Raw genomic sequence first — 11,703 nt, forward strand, 5'->3', positions numbered from 1 at the left:
AGCCACAAATTCTGGGTAGCTTTTGTCATAAAAATCATCTAAGGCTCTCAGGTATTTGCTGTGACTAATCAGCCAGTTAATTGAAGGAAAATGTTTCCTCTGGGCAAGCTTCTTGTCCAATCCCCAGAATACCTGCGGACAAAAAAGGAAATTGTCAACACTTCCACGGTCCATATTTTGGTCACACGTGCGTTCGGAGTTGAATAGATAGATTTGGCCTCCTTCTGCCTTGCAGGCAATGGATCATTGGCGTAGGCAATTCGCTCGTTACCGATTCTGGAGCTGCAAGGCCTGTGGCAGTGTGAATAGGCGCAAGTTAACGCGTTCGACGGGTTGTTAGAAGAAGCCTTCTTCCTCTATCTCTTCTCCTTACTGGTCAAGGGCTGCCAGACTTGAGGTGCGCGGGCGGTAGCTGGTCAATGGAGTGCGGCGACGGCTCCCACCGTCAGAGCCAACCCGTGGCGTCCCTCTCTATGCCAATTGAGATGGACTTACAACCCGTAGACTGCTGCCTCTCGTGTATTGATTCGGTCTGATACAGTCCGCTTTGAGTGCCTCTCCAAGTGATGTCTGGGCTAGGATATGGAACCTCTGGGTCGCCCATCCGTCAGAAATCCTCTATCGATTTCGCAGTCAGGGCCCACAGGAAAGCAGAGCAGTTCGTCCGGTAGCTGGTTGGTTGCAGAAGCTGCTAGTCTAGTTGCCCGGTTGACATTTCCAGAGCACCTGACGGGCTCCACTCCTGATTTTGTGATGGGGTTTTGCTCCCCTGGCCTTGCAAGGCAGTGGGACTATTTGAGCCATAGCTGGCACCCTAGACAGGTGCTATCGCTCCGGGTCAGGGCGGACCTGGGAGCAGTGACAGCTAAGGGGCCACTCCACGAACCCCACAACTCAAGCCCTCCCGGGCAAGAGCCCTGCCACTGGATGCAGTTTAACGTCATACCCAGGACAAAGTACAACGTAAACGGAGTTCTACAAATTTTAAGTACCGTTCAAAGACTAGATAATCGCCATCCTCCATGGAGTTTGCAAGAGAGCATTATACTAGGCGACGAGTGACGCGCGAGACACGAACGGGCGCACTCACACGCACGCAACATTTCGCGATCTCCGAATTTAACGCTTGTTCCCAGAACTCTCTCTTCTTTCGAACCATGTTGGTCCATCAACACTTCACTTTGTTGCTTTATTTTTTAGCAGTGAAAAGATAACGAAACAACTTACAACTTAGCAACAGACACACACAAAAAAGAATGGTTTATTGATCGGAGAAAATATTGCATCAATTTACAGACCTGCACAATACCAAGTGTAGCTGAGGTTACAGGATCCGAAAAGTCACCACCAGGGGGAGATACTGCTCCAACAATTGACACACTACCTTCTCTCTGTGGGTTACCGAGACACTGAACACGACCAGCGCGCTCGTAGAATGAAGCCAGTCGGGCACCAAGGTATGCTGGGTAACCACTGTCTGTGAAAGGACCGAAAAATTAATATTTGCAAAAGTTTTGTCCGCATAATTGGATTAAAACTGCGTTGATCTGGGCTCGCGGAACTTTGTTTTAAGAGTGGTGCTGCCTGACCTCCTACGTATCATTTGGCTAGAAAGCTAACTTCGTGCCACGTTAGGAATATTTCTTGACAAGGACGACAAGCCATACATACCTGCAGGCATTTCAGCTAATCGCCCGGAAATCTCACGAAGTGCTTCGGCCCACCGCGATGTCGAATCAGCCATCATGCTGACATTGTAACCCATGTCGCGGAAATATTCAGATAAAGTAATACCTGGGACACAAACGTAAAGAGTTCGAGCGATTAGGACGTTCTTGTCTTTTCATCTGAATGTTAACAACATACAGGTATAAGGCAAGTATGCGAGATTTGATGCCAACTCTTTGTTTCGCAAGATGTCACAAGTGAATGCCATGAAAGAGGTGAGACTAATTGAAGATGCCGTGACAAAACCTTCCTCGTCATCATGATTACAATACCCGATCGGAAACTGAGCCCTTTCGCCCAATAGCTTTGCGTTGTGAAGTAAACACGAGAATAACCCGAGTATTCTCACGAAAACCCGAGCCCTTCCGCTCCAAATTCTGGTACTTATCCACAGTACACAAGTAGTTTGGGACACCTATGGTTCGATCGCACAAGTAGACCTTGTTGAGGGTAAATGAAAACCGTTACACACAGATTTTGCGCAAAATGTAGGCGTTTCAAACAATGGTGTTTCTTCTTCATTTGTGGCTTATTTACTTTTATTTCAAGGAGAAAACATCTAAACCTACTTGTATATAGTAATTTTTCCTTCTTTGGCATACCGGAAAATGGTTTTGGGGTACTATTTTTTCTGCAAGCAACTTCTTATGTAGAAGAAAATGTCACGTATACTATACGGCAAACACGAAAATGCCTACTTTCACGTAGAAACGGCAAGCAGCAGCCGGCAAACGTAGAAAATGGCGGGAAACCATGGTCACGTGATTTCTTTTGCCGTTCGCGTTTCAAGTAAAGGTTATGCTTAATCTCTCTTATCCTTATATCTACTTTTTTGGCGGCTACTACAAGATTTTGGCGGGAAAACGTGGAGGAATTGAGTTCCTTGCACGACCCATTTAAGCAAGAGCAATGTCTCGTGCGGCTACTAGACAAATCAGAGGCGTTGTGGTCATCCGGCCCAATCTGATTGGCCATAATTTGGCGGGACCCGTATTCTAAATTTAGATAACACAGTAAACCGACGCGCTAAGGCCAATGACAGAGATCGGCACTTCGGGGCGCTATGGGGTTCTGATTTCATACAATACCAGTGTAAATTGAAGCTTCTCTTGCTGCAACAGGCATGTTTGAGGTATTGGCCACCAGAGCAGTACGTTTCATGATTGACTCCGTAACTCCACCCAACTCAACTGTTAGCTACAACACAAAAAAACATATTTCAGAATTGGAGCTACAAGACGGCATGTCAATCCTATTTTTGCAACATTTGGAACGACTTGAGACGACCGCGGAATTATTACATTAAAGCAGTGATATTTTACGCTGCGGAGTGCAGGGATGATGCAGAGGTGAGAGCACTCGTCTCCCACCAATGTGGCCCGGGTTCGATTCCCAGACTCGGCGTCATATGTGGGTTGAGTTTGTTGGTTCTCTACTCTGCTCCGCGAGGTTTTTCTCTGGGGTTCTCCGGTTTTCCCCTCTCCTCAAAAACCAGCATTTCACTTGATTTGCGTTACCGGTAATTGTTTATTTCAGTTTACAGTGTCCTCAATTAGTGCGCCAGCGCTAGAACGACTAGACACTTAATTACAGTTCCTTTCCTTATGACAACGTTCATGTAACATCGTCGCCGTTCTTGCGTAACCTTAGGGAACTTAAGAACGCGACGTTTTATAGTCACGGACTGCAATCGGAAGTGAACTGCTTTCCTGTTTAACTTGTCTTCACACTACCACATATATATTGTAAGTATCTTTTTACCAGTAGAGACGATCAGTTTGAAAATCCGAGAGAGACCATTGTCCAGGCATGCGAAATGTTCACTTTGAGATTTAAGTCTTACACAAAACGATTTTTCTCATCAATGGAAAGCCCTGTAAGGGCTTAAGGGTTAAAAAGAAGGCGGCCCACTTTCACCTCTAAAGGCTTGATTATCGCAAAATGTCATGATTTCAATAACGAATCATCCAAACTAATGTTGGTCGAGTGATTTGTTAACGATCTGTTAACCGCTTCCTAATCACGCTATTTTCTTTACCTTCATTCAATAAGTGTATCGTGGACAATTGTTCAATTGTTTTACCTCTGGAAAATCTCGCAATACTTCTGACATTTCATTTCCTCTCTCTCCACATCCTACATAGATGATAACGTCAGAGTTGGAAAATTTGGACAGCGACTGAGAGATGACAGTTTTGCCGCACCCAAAGGCTCCTGGGATGGCTGTGGTTCCACCCTGCACACATCTGAAGTTTGAGAACATTGATGATGATATGTTAACGAAAGGAAAGGCATTAGCTGGTTTGGAAGGTAGAATCGCATCCAACAGGGGAAAGTAAAGACAAAATTAATAAGAACTATTCACGGTGATATTTCAAATTGGTGCCAGTTGGGGATGTGTTTAGAAAGAAACAAACGGAATTCAATAGATACTACTACCACTACTACTACCACCACCACCACCACCACCACCACCACCACTACTACTACTACTACTACTACTACTACTACTACTACTACTACTACTACTACTACTACTACTACTAATAATACTAATAATAATAAATAATAGAAACGTTCTTAGTGCACATTTAAAAATCTCAACGTGCTTACAATAAATAGTAACAATAATAACAATAACAATAAAAATTAAAACAATTAAACTACAAAGGTATCATTGGTCATCGCGGAGGAGGCGACGAAAAAGGTAAGTTTTAAGTGTCGTTTTAAAAGTTGACAGGGACGAGGCTGACTTAATATGTTCAGGTACAGAGTTCCACAATTTAGGAGCAGCGAAGGCAAACGCCCTCTCACCGTAGTAGAGGGTGTGAGGGCGGTACGAGTTCTGAAGTAAGGATTGCATAGAAGAGGGAAGTGATAGATGACGACAGCTACGGCAAGGAAAACGTCAATTAAAAATATATCCTTGCCGAAGATTAAGCATTTGGTTATTACTCCATCTTGTTCACAGTGAACAATATAAGCGAAAAATCCTATAACTGAATTCTTCCACATGGTGTTAAAGGAAAGATAAACGGAACAGGCAATTGACTGTTGAATGCTAACGTTGTCTACAAAATCTGGTGACTTCACGTTGTGTTGTTTCCTCGTCCAAGAAGACTTGAAAGTCTGATCATATTCAAAAAGGAAGCACCTGCTCTGCGATTATAAAAAAGAGCCTGAGTGCGTGTTTGGCAATAACTGAACCCAAAGTCTCCACGTGCGTTTTTGAGATGCGGACGGCAAATGGAAGAGAACATTTCGCGTGTCAGGACAGTGGTGTCTCCCCGTTTTTTCATACTAATCAACTCTAATGGAGAAAAGAACCTTAGCAATGTAAATGTGATCGTGTGAAGACAAGTTAAAAGGGAAAACAGCTCACTTCCAGTTGCTGTGCGCATCTCAAAAACACACTTGCTTAAGCTCCCTAATCAGATCCAGGACTCACTTTGAAGAAGAGGCTGAAGTGGCCTTTAAGCCCTACATGCAACCTCGTTTCCAGGGTCTCTTTGTCGATGACAATGGAGACCCTGGGAACGAGGTTGCCGTACGAAGTTGCCGTGCATGTACTTACGGGAAAAGAGCATCTAACACCCTTTGTCCAGTTAATAGAGGATAGTTGGCAGCTAGCTTTTCTGCAACGGGTCTCATTTGCCGTACAGGCCAAATCTACAACATCAAAAAAATCATTGCTACACATAGACACACCTGCGAACGTCAAAATCACTGTTTGCTGTGCCTTTGACATAACCAAATGTGCCTTGTTTTCTGGCAATGCTTATCCTTGGTAACCTGAACACTTTTTCCTCACTCTTGAAATGCCTTTTAACAGGGAGCCCTTACTGTGTTGTGTATTTTTAGCTCATAATTTAAAAAACAAAGTTGGCCGGAATATTAGCAGAGCTAGGGAAGGTTCAATGAAGTAGAAGTTGAAACTGATTTGAAAACAAAACTGATATTTTTGTGCTGCATTTGTGCTCATTTATTTTTATCAATTCCAAGCATCCAGATTTAAACATCAGAGATCCTCTCAAGAGTTTGAACTGTCAAGTCTTTCCCTTCCCTAATTGAAAATGCTACTTCATCAACTCTTTGAAACTAAAGAATTTTGACAATAATTTCCTTTTAATAACAAGGAGGTGAAATTAAATGCACCTGTAACATTGTGTGCTTGCTCTTCTCTCCATCAAACTCTGTTTCTAAGACAACATCCTGAAGAAAGATAAATAATCATTGACTCTTGGACTCATTTTTTATTCCCAATACTTGAGTACTTATTGAAGAAAAAAGAGAAATAGAGAGAGCACTCACGGTTACACTGTAGTTTCCTGGTGGTGCAATATATGTGATTGTCCCGCGAGCCTTTGGGTGAAGAGCCAGTCTATGCTTGAGCAAAGTATTCTCATGTACAATACCATACATATCACCCCCTGTCACATGGTCACCAACCTAATCACAACAATTCAAGTGAATCAGTTGGGTTAGAAAGAAAGGCAAGAAAATCAAAATCGGTTAACAAAGGGCTATTTAATTATGTATACTATTCCACATGTTGTAATGTAAATAATAAAGTGTCAATAAAATTGGATTTATGGGTTTTAGAGATCAAGTTGGAGGTTAAGGGGGCAATGTCACGTTATTTTAGGGAGTTGAAGGGAAATATTTAGTAAATCACAAGTTTAAAACTTTAAAATGGTGATGTGGAATTCCTTTACTGATAAAATTAATGTTACATCGCAAACAAGATGATTCTCAGATTTGCCATAAACTTGAAAAAGTCATGCCAACTTTTTTCAAGATTACCCAAATACAATCCATTTTAATCTTGTCCATTTGTGTCCTCCATGTTTCTTTCTCCTTTCGCCATATTTCTTTTATGTTGTTCAACAGGTCTAAGTGGTTACTGCAATATGTTCTTTTCTTCTTTTTGGGCATTTTGGGTGTCATGAAATCACATCATTTTGCGTGACATAGCCCCTTTACGACGGCAACACACACTGTACCGTAGCTAGATATTAGCCCAAGATGTTTTGTGTTTTGTCTGGACTAAACCCAAATCTCCACCAGACAAACCAACTGAATGTCTGCCTGACAGACTGACTGACCAACCAATCTTCATTCATTGGCTTCTCGACTGATTGATTTTTTGATTATTGACCTGTATGTGTGATTGACTGAATGACTACTTCACTTGCTGAATGATTGCCAAAGAGCCAGTGACAGATTGGCTCACTATCTGAATGACTTAACTGCATCCACCAAGTACCAGTTATTTAACAATTAAATGCCAAAGACGAAGTGAATATTTGCAGAGATGTATCCAGAGTGTGTCATTGCGTCCTAGGACGTATTCGTTTTCCTTTTGGACGCATAGATTATGGAACAAGGGGTCCAATTGGACGCAGAAAAAAAATTGAATATACGTTTATGCAAATTACGAACGCCGGCAAAAACATGCGAACGGCGTATTTCACAAGGAAATTGAACATTCCCATTTCTCACAACAGAGAAATGATCGATTTCCTTAAATTTCAAGGTAAGCTGTTCTTTGCGGAATTTTGTAGTCAAATAATTTCATTTTATCAACCATTAACGTATGTCCAGCTTCAGGAGTTCAGTTTTGAGTTCGCACGTGTTGCGTGACATGATCTGAGCTGTTTCCATTTGTTAGGCGAGACAATCGGCGACACTTTCGATCTGCCGCAGTGATAATAAAACATTTCAGTCGAAGTTCAGTTTGTTGCATGCTTTGCAAGTGAATTTCAAGCATTAGTTCACTTATCGTGAGCGAATTGACAGAGAATCCAACGGCAAAGTATGTTAAATTTTTGTTTTGTGTGACCCTGTTGATATTAATTCCGGGTGCGCACGTGTCATCGTCTTGGTTCTTGTTTTGCATGTAACTTGTCTGTCTTGCAAATTATGCAACTTTTCTTCGGAATTAGTGTTAAAATTAACGTGTTGAACATGAAACTTGAATGTATTCAATCGCTGCGTATCGATCGCTTACATTTGTTTACTCTTTTGTTCATAAATTACACCTCAAGTGTTGTTAAAATAAATGATGCTCTTTTACGGAAATTGAGATTCAGTTCTTTTTTTTTTTGCCGTGGAGATCTTGATAATTTATCAACTGGAGCCAACAGTTCCAACAACATACGGATTCCTCGAGACGTTTTCAGATGTGATCGATGGAGCTATGACAGCCCATACATTTTGATTGATGAATCAACAGGCACAACAGTTTCAAAGAAATTGATCATTTTAAGTACATATTCGTTGGGAGGGATAAGAATTTATATTTGAGCAAGGGTACTGCAGCAGCAATTAAGAGGCAAATTATAGATCGCATATTAATTCTTGAATATTAATTAGCTAGACCCCCAAAATTTTGCAATGGACCCCCAAATTTTTCAAATTTGAAAACCTGGATACATCTCTGTATTGGTGAATATTTACTGGGAAGTAGTCAAGGTAAATATTCCCCAATATTTACTGAGCCTGAGGTGAATAATTGTTTTAGTGTAATTTCCAGCAGTGAATAGCAAAAAAGTGCAAAACAACGGGCTAAAACAATAAAAAGGCATGAAAAGTTCTTGACTGGCTTAGCAGCCACGCCTCCAAAATGTCATTCACCGGGTACTGCAGTGAATATAAAGTTCACTTAATTCTTATATTCACCGCTGAAAATTATACTAAACTCATTTATTTTGTGGCTGAATAATAATAATAATTATTAATAATTAACACATTGAGTATACAAAACTTCAAATGTCAACCTAACAGCAACCATAATAACCTTAAATCCTTCTGGCTGATAATCCCAGGAAGCAGTGCGACTTAGTGCCTCGGTATTGACACCCCGAGGGATGTAAATACTTTGCGTCATTTCATTAATATCCTGGAAAAACATGTGTAAGATAAAATAATCAATAATGGTTAACGGCTAGAAGTACAATGTAATTATTAGAACCTACACTTGCATATTCATAACCTTACATAGCAAAAAATTTCTTTCAAAATGCCATGATAGAAGTCTTGCTTATTCAATGCATTTTGCATTTTATCCTAAAATCAACACACGTTTGCTTTTTGTCAACAAATCCTCACCCCACTACAAAGAAACCTTTCCCTCCCCACTCCAGATGTTATCTATGTTAAATGTCTGTGACTCTATAATTTGTAGCGTTGATTGGTAGAGGAAAGATTCAAGTAGGGTGCTTAAACAGAAAGAACAGACTAGAATGCATTAATTATGACACCTGTTCAAGTAAAAGTGTCTCACCAGTTTTGTTGAAGATTGCGGTTGCCCATGCATTTGCAATAGTACATGTATGTCTTTCAGTGAGTGATTAATGGGGACAGTTTTTCAGTGAGTGTTTAAGGGGTTTTCAAAGCAAGGTATTGTCATCTAAAGGTGTCTGCTTTTATTTTTAAAGAATCATTAAATTGTGCTTTTATTTTGGTCAACAAACAAGATTCCCACTTGTTGTCACTGTTAGGTACTGCTTAGACAACAAAAAATGTATGTGTTGTCACTGCTTGTCTTTCTCATACATGTAACTCTGACAGTTTGTCATAAAAGCATGTCAGGGATATAGAGTGTTTTCATGTGACATCATAATAGCCATGTTGGTGTCCCAACTAATCATCCGGGAATTAAGTTCTATTATCATGCAAACATTTTCTTTTGTTTCGGTGGAAAAACAAAGTTACTGATCATGTGAATTAAAACACTGTAATTAACCATGGAGATTAAAACCCAGGGATTTCAAATTCAAATTCAAACTGCCACAAAATTGCCTAAATTTTGAACAATAATATATTTATTGTGCCTTCCTTGGCTCAAATACCCAACTAGTTAGTTTCATTTTAGACAACTATAGCTGACCTTCAGTGGTCTCTGAATTCCATCAAAGATACTTCCCAAGATTCCTGAAAAAGATTGTACACATGTAGCAGTTTAATTGATTTAAACTATCAGTTGGTAAGAAAGAGGCTTTTAATAATTTAATTTGATTTTAAATTATTGTGATCCAATTCACCAGTGAATGCAGAAATAGTTTACTGGTATTACAGTTTAGGTTGAAAAGAACAAGACTACAGGTTGCCTATTTTTTGGCACACTTCTGGTTGAGCCAGAATCAACTAAACTATGAATGCATCCATGGCAAGGTTCCACTCTGAAGTGTCACAGGACACCCAGTCTTACCTGGCCCAAGTTCAACCGAGAGAGGTTTTCCAGTTCGTAAAACAGGATCACCAACTGTGACCCCGGCTATAAACAGAAATGTCAAGGAATACAGAATTAGCACAAGTGGTGATTTAGAAAATTTTAAAGGACTTCCACCTGCAAAACCTTCGGCTTTAGCTGGGAGAAAAAAATTAATTCTTCGTAACCATAGTTTTCATTCTATAATGCTCTCAAAAAAATCCAGCCATTTCAGACCCAGTGGCTAAGATCAGAAGATGACTTTGCATCTCATAATAAAAGAAAACACAGAGAGTAAGACTGAGGAACTTGTAAGTCCACAGGAAATTATTTTTGTTATCTTCAAGCAAAGAGAGTGACTATGGAACTTCAGTCATGATCACTGTAAGACCAACACAATCACGAATGGCAAATTGAGCAGCAGTTACAGAGACAGAGAGAGGGGATGACAACACAGGACCACCTTTACCCTATTAACCTACTACTTTCAGTTTTCACGACTCCCCCACGATAAGTCTGTTTACGAGCCAAGTGGCTCATCAGAGCCGGCGTTTATCCTGGTTTCTGTGGCACGAGGCAACTAGGAGTGTTTTTTACACCCCCCTGGATGGGATGCAGTCCATCGCAGGGTTACCCCCAGCATTTCGCCGGTACCCATTTATACACCTGGGTGGAGAGAGGCACTGTGAGAGAACACAACACAATGTTCCCGGCCAGGACCCGAACCCGGAACACTCGTTCCGGAGTCAAGCACACTAACCATGAGGCCACCGCGCGTCCCCCATGATACCAGTTGTCAACAGTCAGAGTGACATAATGATATTTAACAATAAAATTAATGGTATCTAATACTATTATTATTCTATATCATCTAATATCTAAATATCTCAAGGATACAAGTTTCCTCGTAAACTTGAACTGTTGCCATGTCTCCCTCAAGTCGAATGATCTCCCCAACCAACTCACTGTGGCCAACACGAACCTGGTGAACAACAGCACAGAGAGCTAAGGTAAGGTTTACTTTGTTGACATTCTCAAGAATCAACAGACAAACATAATAGCTAATATAGCATAATAGCTAGTATATCATGATGGCTAAGCCAATCAAATCTACAGAGCTGAATTATCCAATGATCTAGTTTCCAAATTTATAATTTAAATAGAACGCATGATCGGGAGAAATTGAAAAACAGTCATGGTTCTTAATTGGCTTGAATTGATTCCACACTAATTAAATTCACCACTTTTTCATAGACATGGTATGAACATGTGTGTTTAGGAAAGCTGTACACAGCTTTCGGATTTTGCGAAAGCTCAACTTGCTTGTCAATTAGTGTCATCACTTTAGTTTTTCCAATTCCAAGAGTCATCTTACCAGTTCGTACATAGCGGCACCGCTCATATTTTCCGCCGTCACGACTGCAAAATACAAACAAAACACAAAATAACTGAATTATTTGCATAAGAAATAGCAAGGAAACTGGTTGAGGAATTGCCGTGCATATTTTATGAGGCTGGGAGGGTGTTCAAATGCGAGACTTACCCGGCCCGGAAACAGCGAACACATAACCAAACTTGCTCTCTTTCTCCTGGTCCTTGATTTTAGGTAGCTTATTTGTGAGATCCATCCCTCCAGCCTAAGTAAATCAACAGAAAAATTTAAGTCTCTTTTGCTTTTTAATGAAATGAAGGTAAGGCTAAGATGTCGCGAGTTGACCCACCATCTTGGAATGATATAATAAGGTCACGTGGATGTCGCGCGA

The 11,703-nt window shown here is 40.7% G+C and overlaps 1 protein-coding gene across 1 annotated transcript in view; it reads right to left on the bottom strand.

Annotated features, from left to right (window-relative positions):
• Positions 1-11,677, bottom strand: part of LOC138028407 (V-type proton ATPase catalytic subunit A) — a 15,952-nt gene extending 4,275 nt beyond the window's left edge. Inside the window, exons 1-14 of the mRNA XM_068875941.1 lie at positions 11,484-11,677; positions 11,316-11,359; positions 10,838-10,922; positions 9,941-10,006; positions 9,620-9,663; positions 8,528-8,629; positions 6,040-6,177; positions 5,884-5,940; positions 5,303-5,397; positions 3,812-3,974; positions 2,817-2,925; positions 1,672-1,794; positions 1,299-1,477; positions 1-132 (exon numbers count right to left, since the gene is read on the bottom strand). The exon at positions 1-132 is cut by the window's left edge and continues 12 nt beyond it. Of these exons, the coding sequence (XP_068732042.1) occupies positions 1-132; positions 1,299-1,477; positions 1,672-1,794; positions 2,817-2,925; positions 3,812-3,974; positions 5,303-5,397; positions 5,884-5,940; positions 6,040-6,177; positions 8,528-8,629; positions 9,620-9,663; positions 9,941-10,006; positions 10,838-10,922; positions 11,316-11,359; positions 11,484-11,568 (1,422 nt within the window). The 5' untranslated portion in view covers positions 11,569-11,677. The remainder of the gene's footprint in view (positions 133-1,298; positions 1,478-1,671; positions 1,795-2,816; positions 2,926-3,811; positions 3,975-5,302; positions 5,398-5,883; positions 5,941-6,039; positions 6,178-8,527; positions 8,630-9,619; positions 9,664-9,940; positions 10,007-10,837; positions 10,923-11,315; positions 11,360-11,483) is intronic.
• Between the last annotated feature and the right edge of the window lie 26 nt (positions 11,678-11,703).

Source organism: Montipora capricornis, chromosome 13 (genome assembly GCF_036669925.1).
Source record: "Montipora capricornis isolate CH-2021 chromosome 13, ASM3666992v2, whole genome shotgun sequence".
Taxonomy (NCBI): domain Eukaryota; kingdom Metazoa; phylum Cnidaria; class Anthozoa; order Scleractinia; family Acroporidae; genus Montipora; species Montipora capricornis.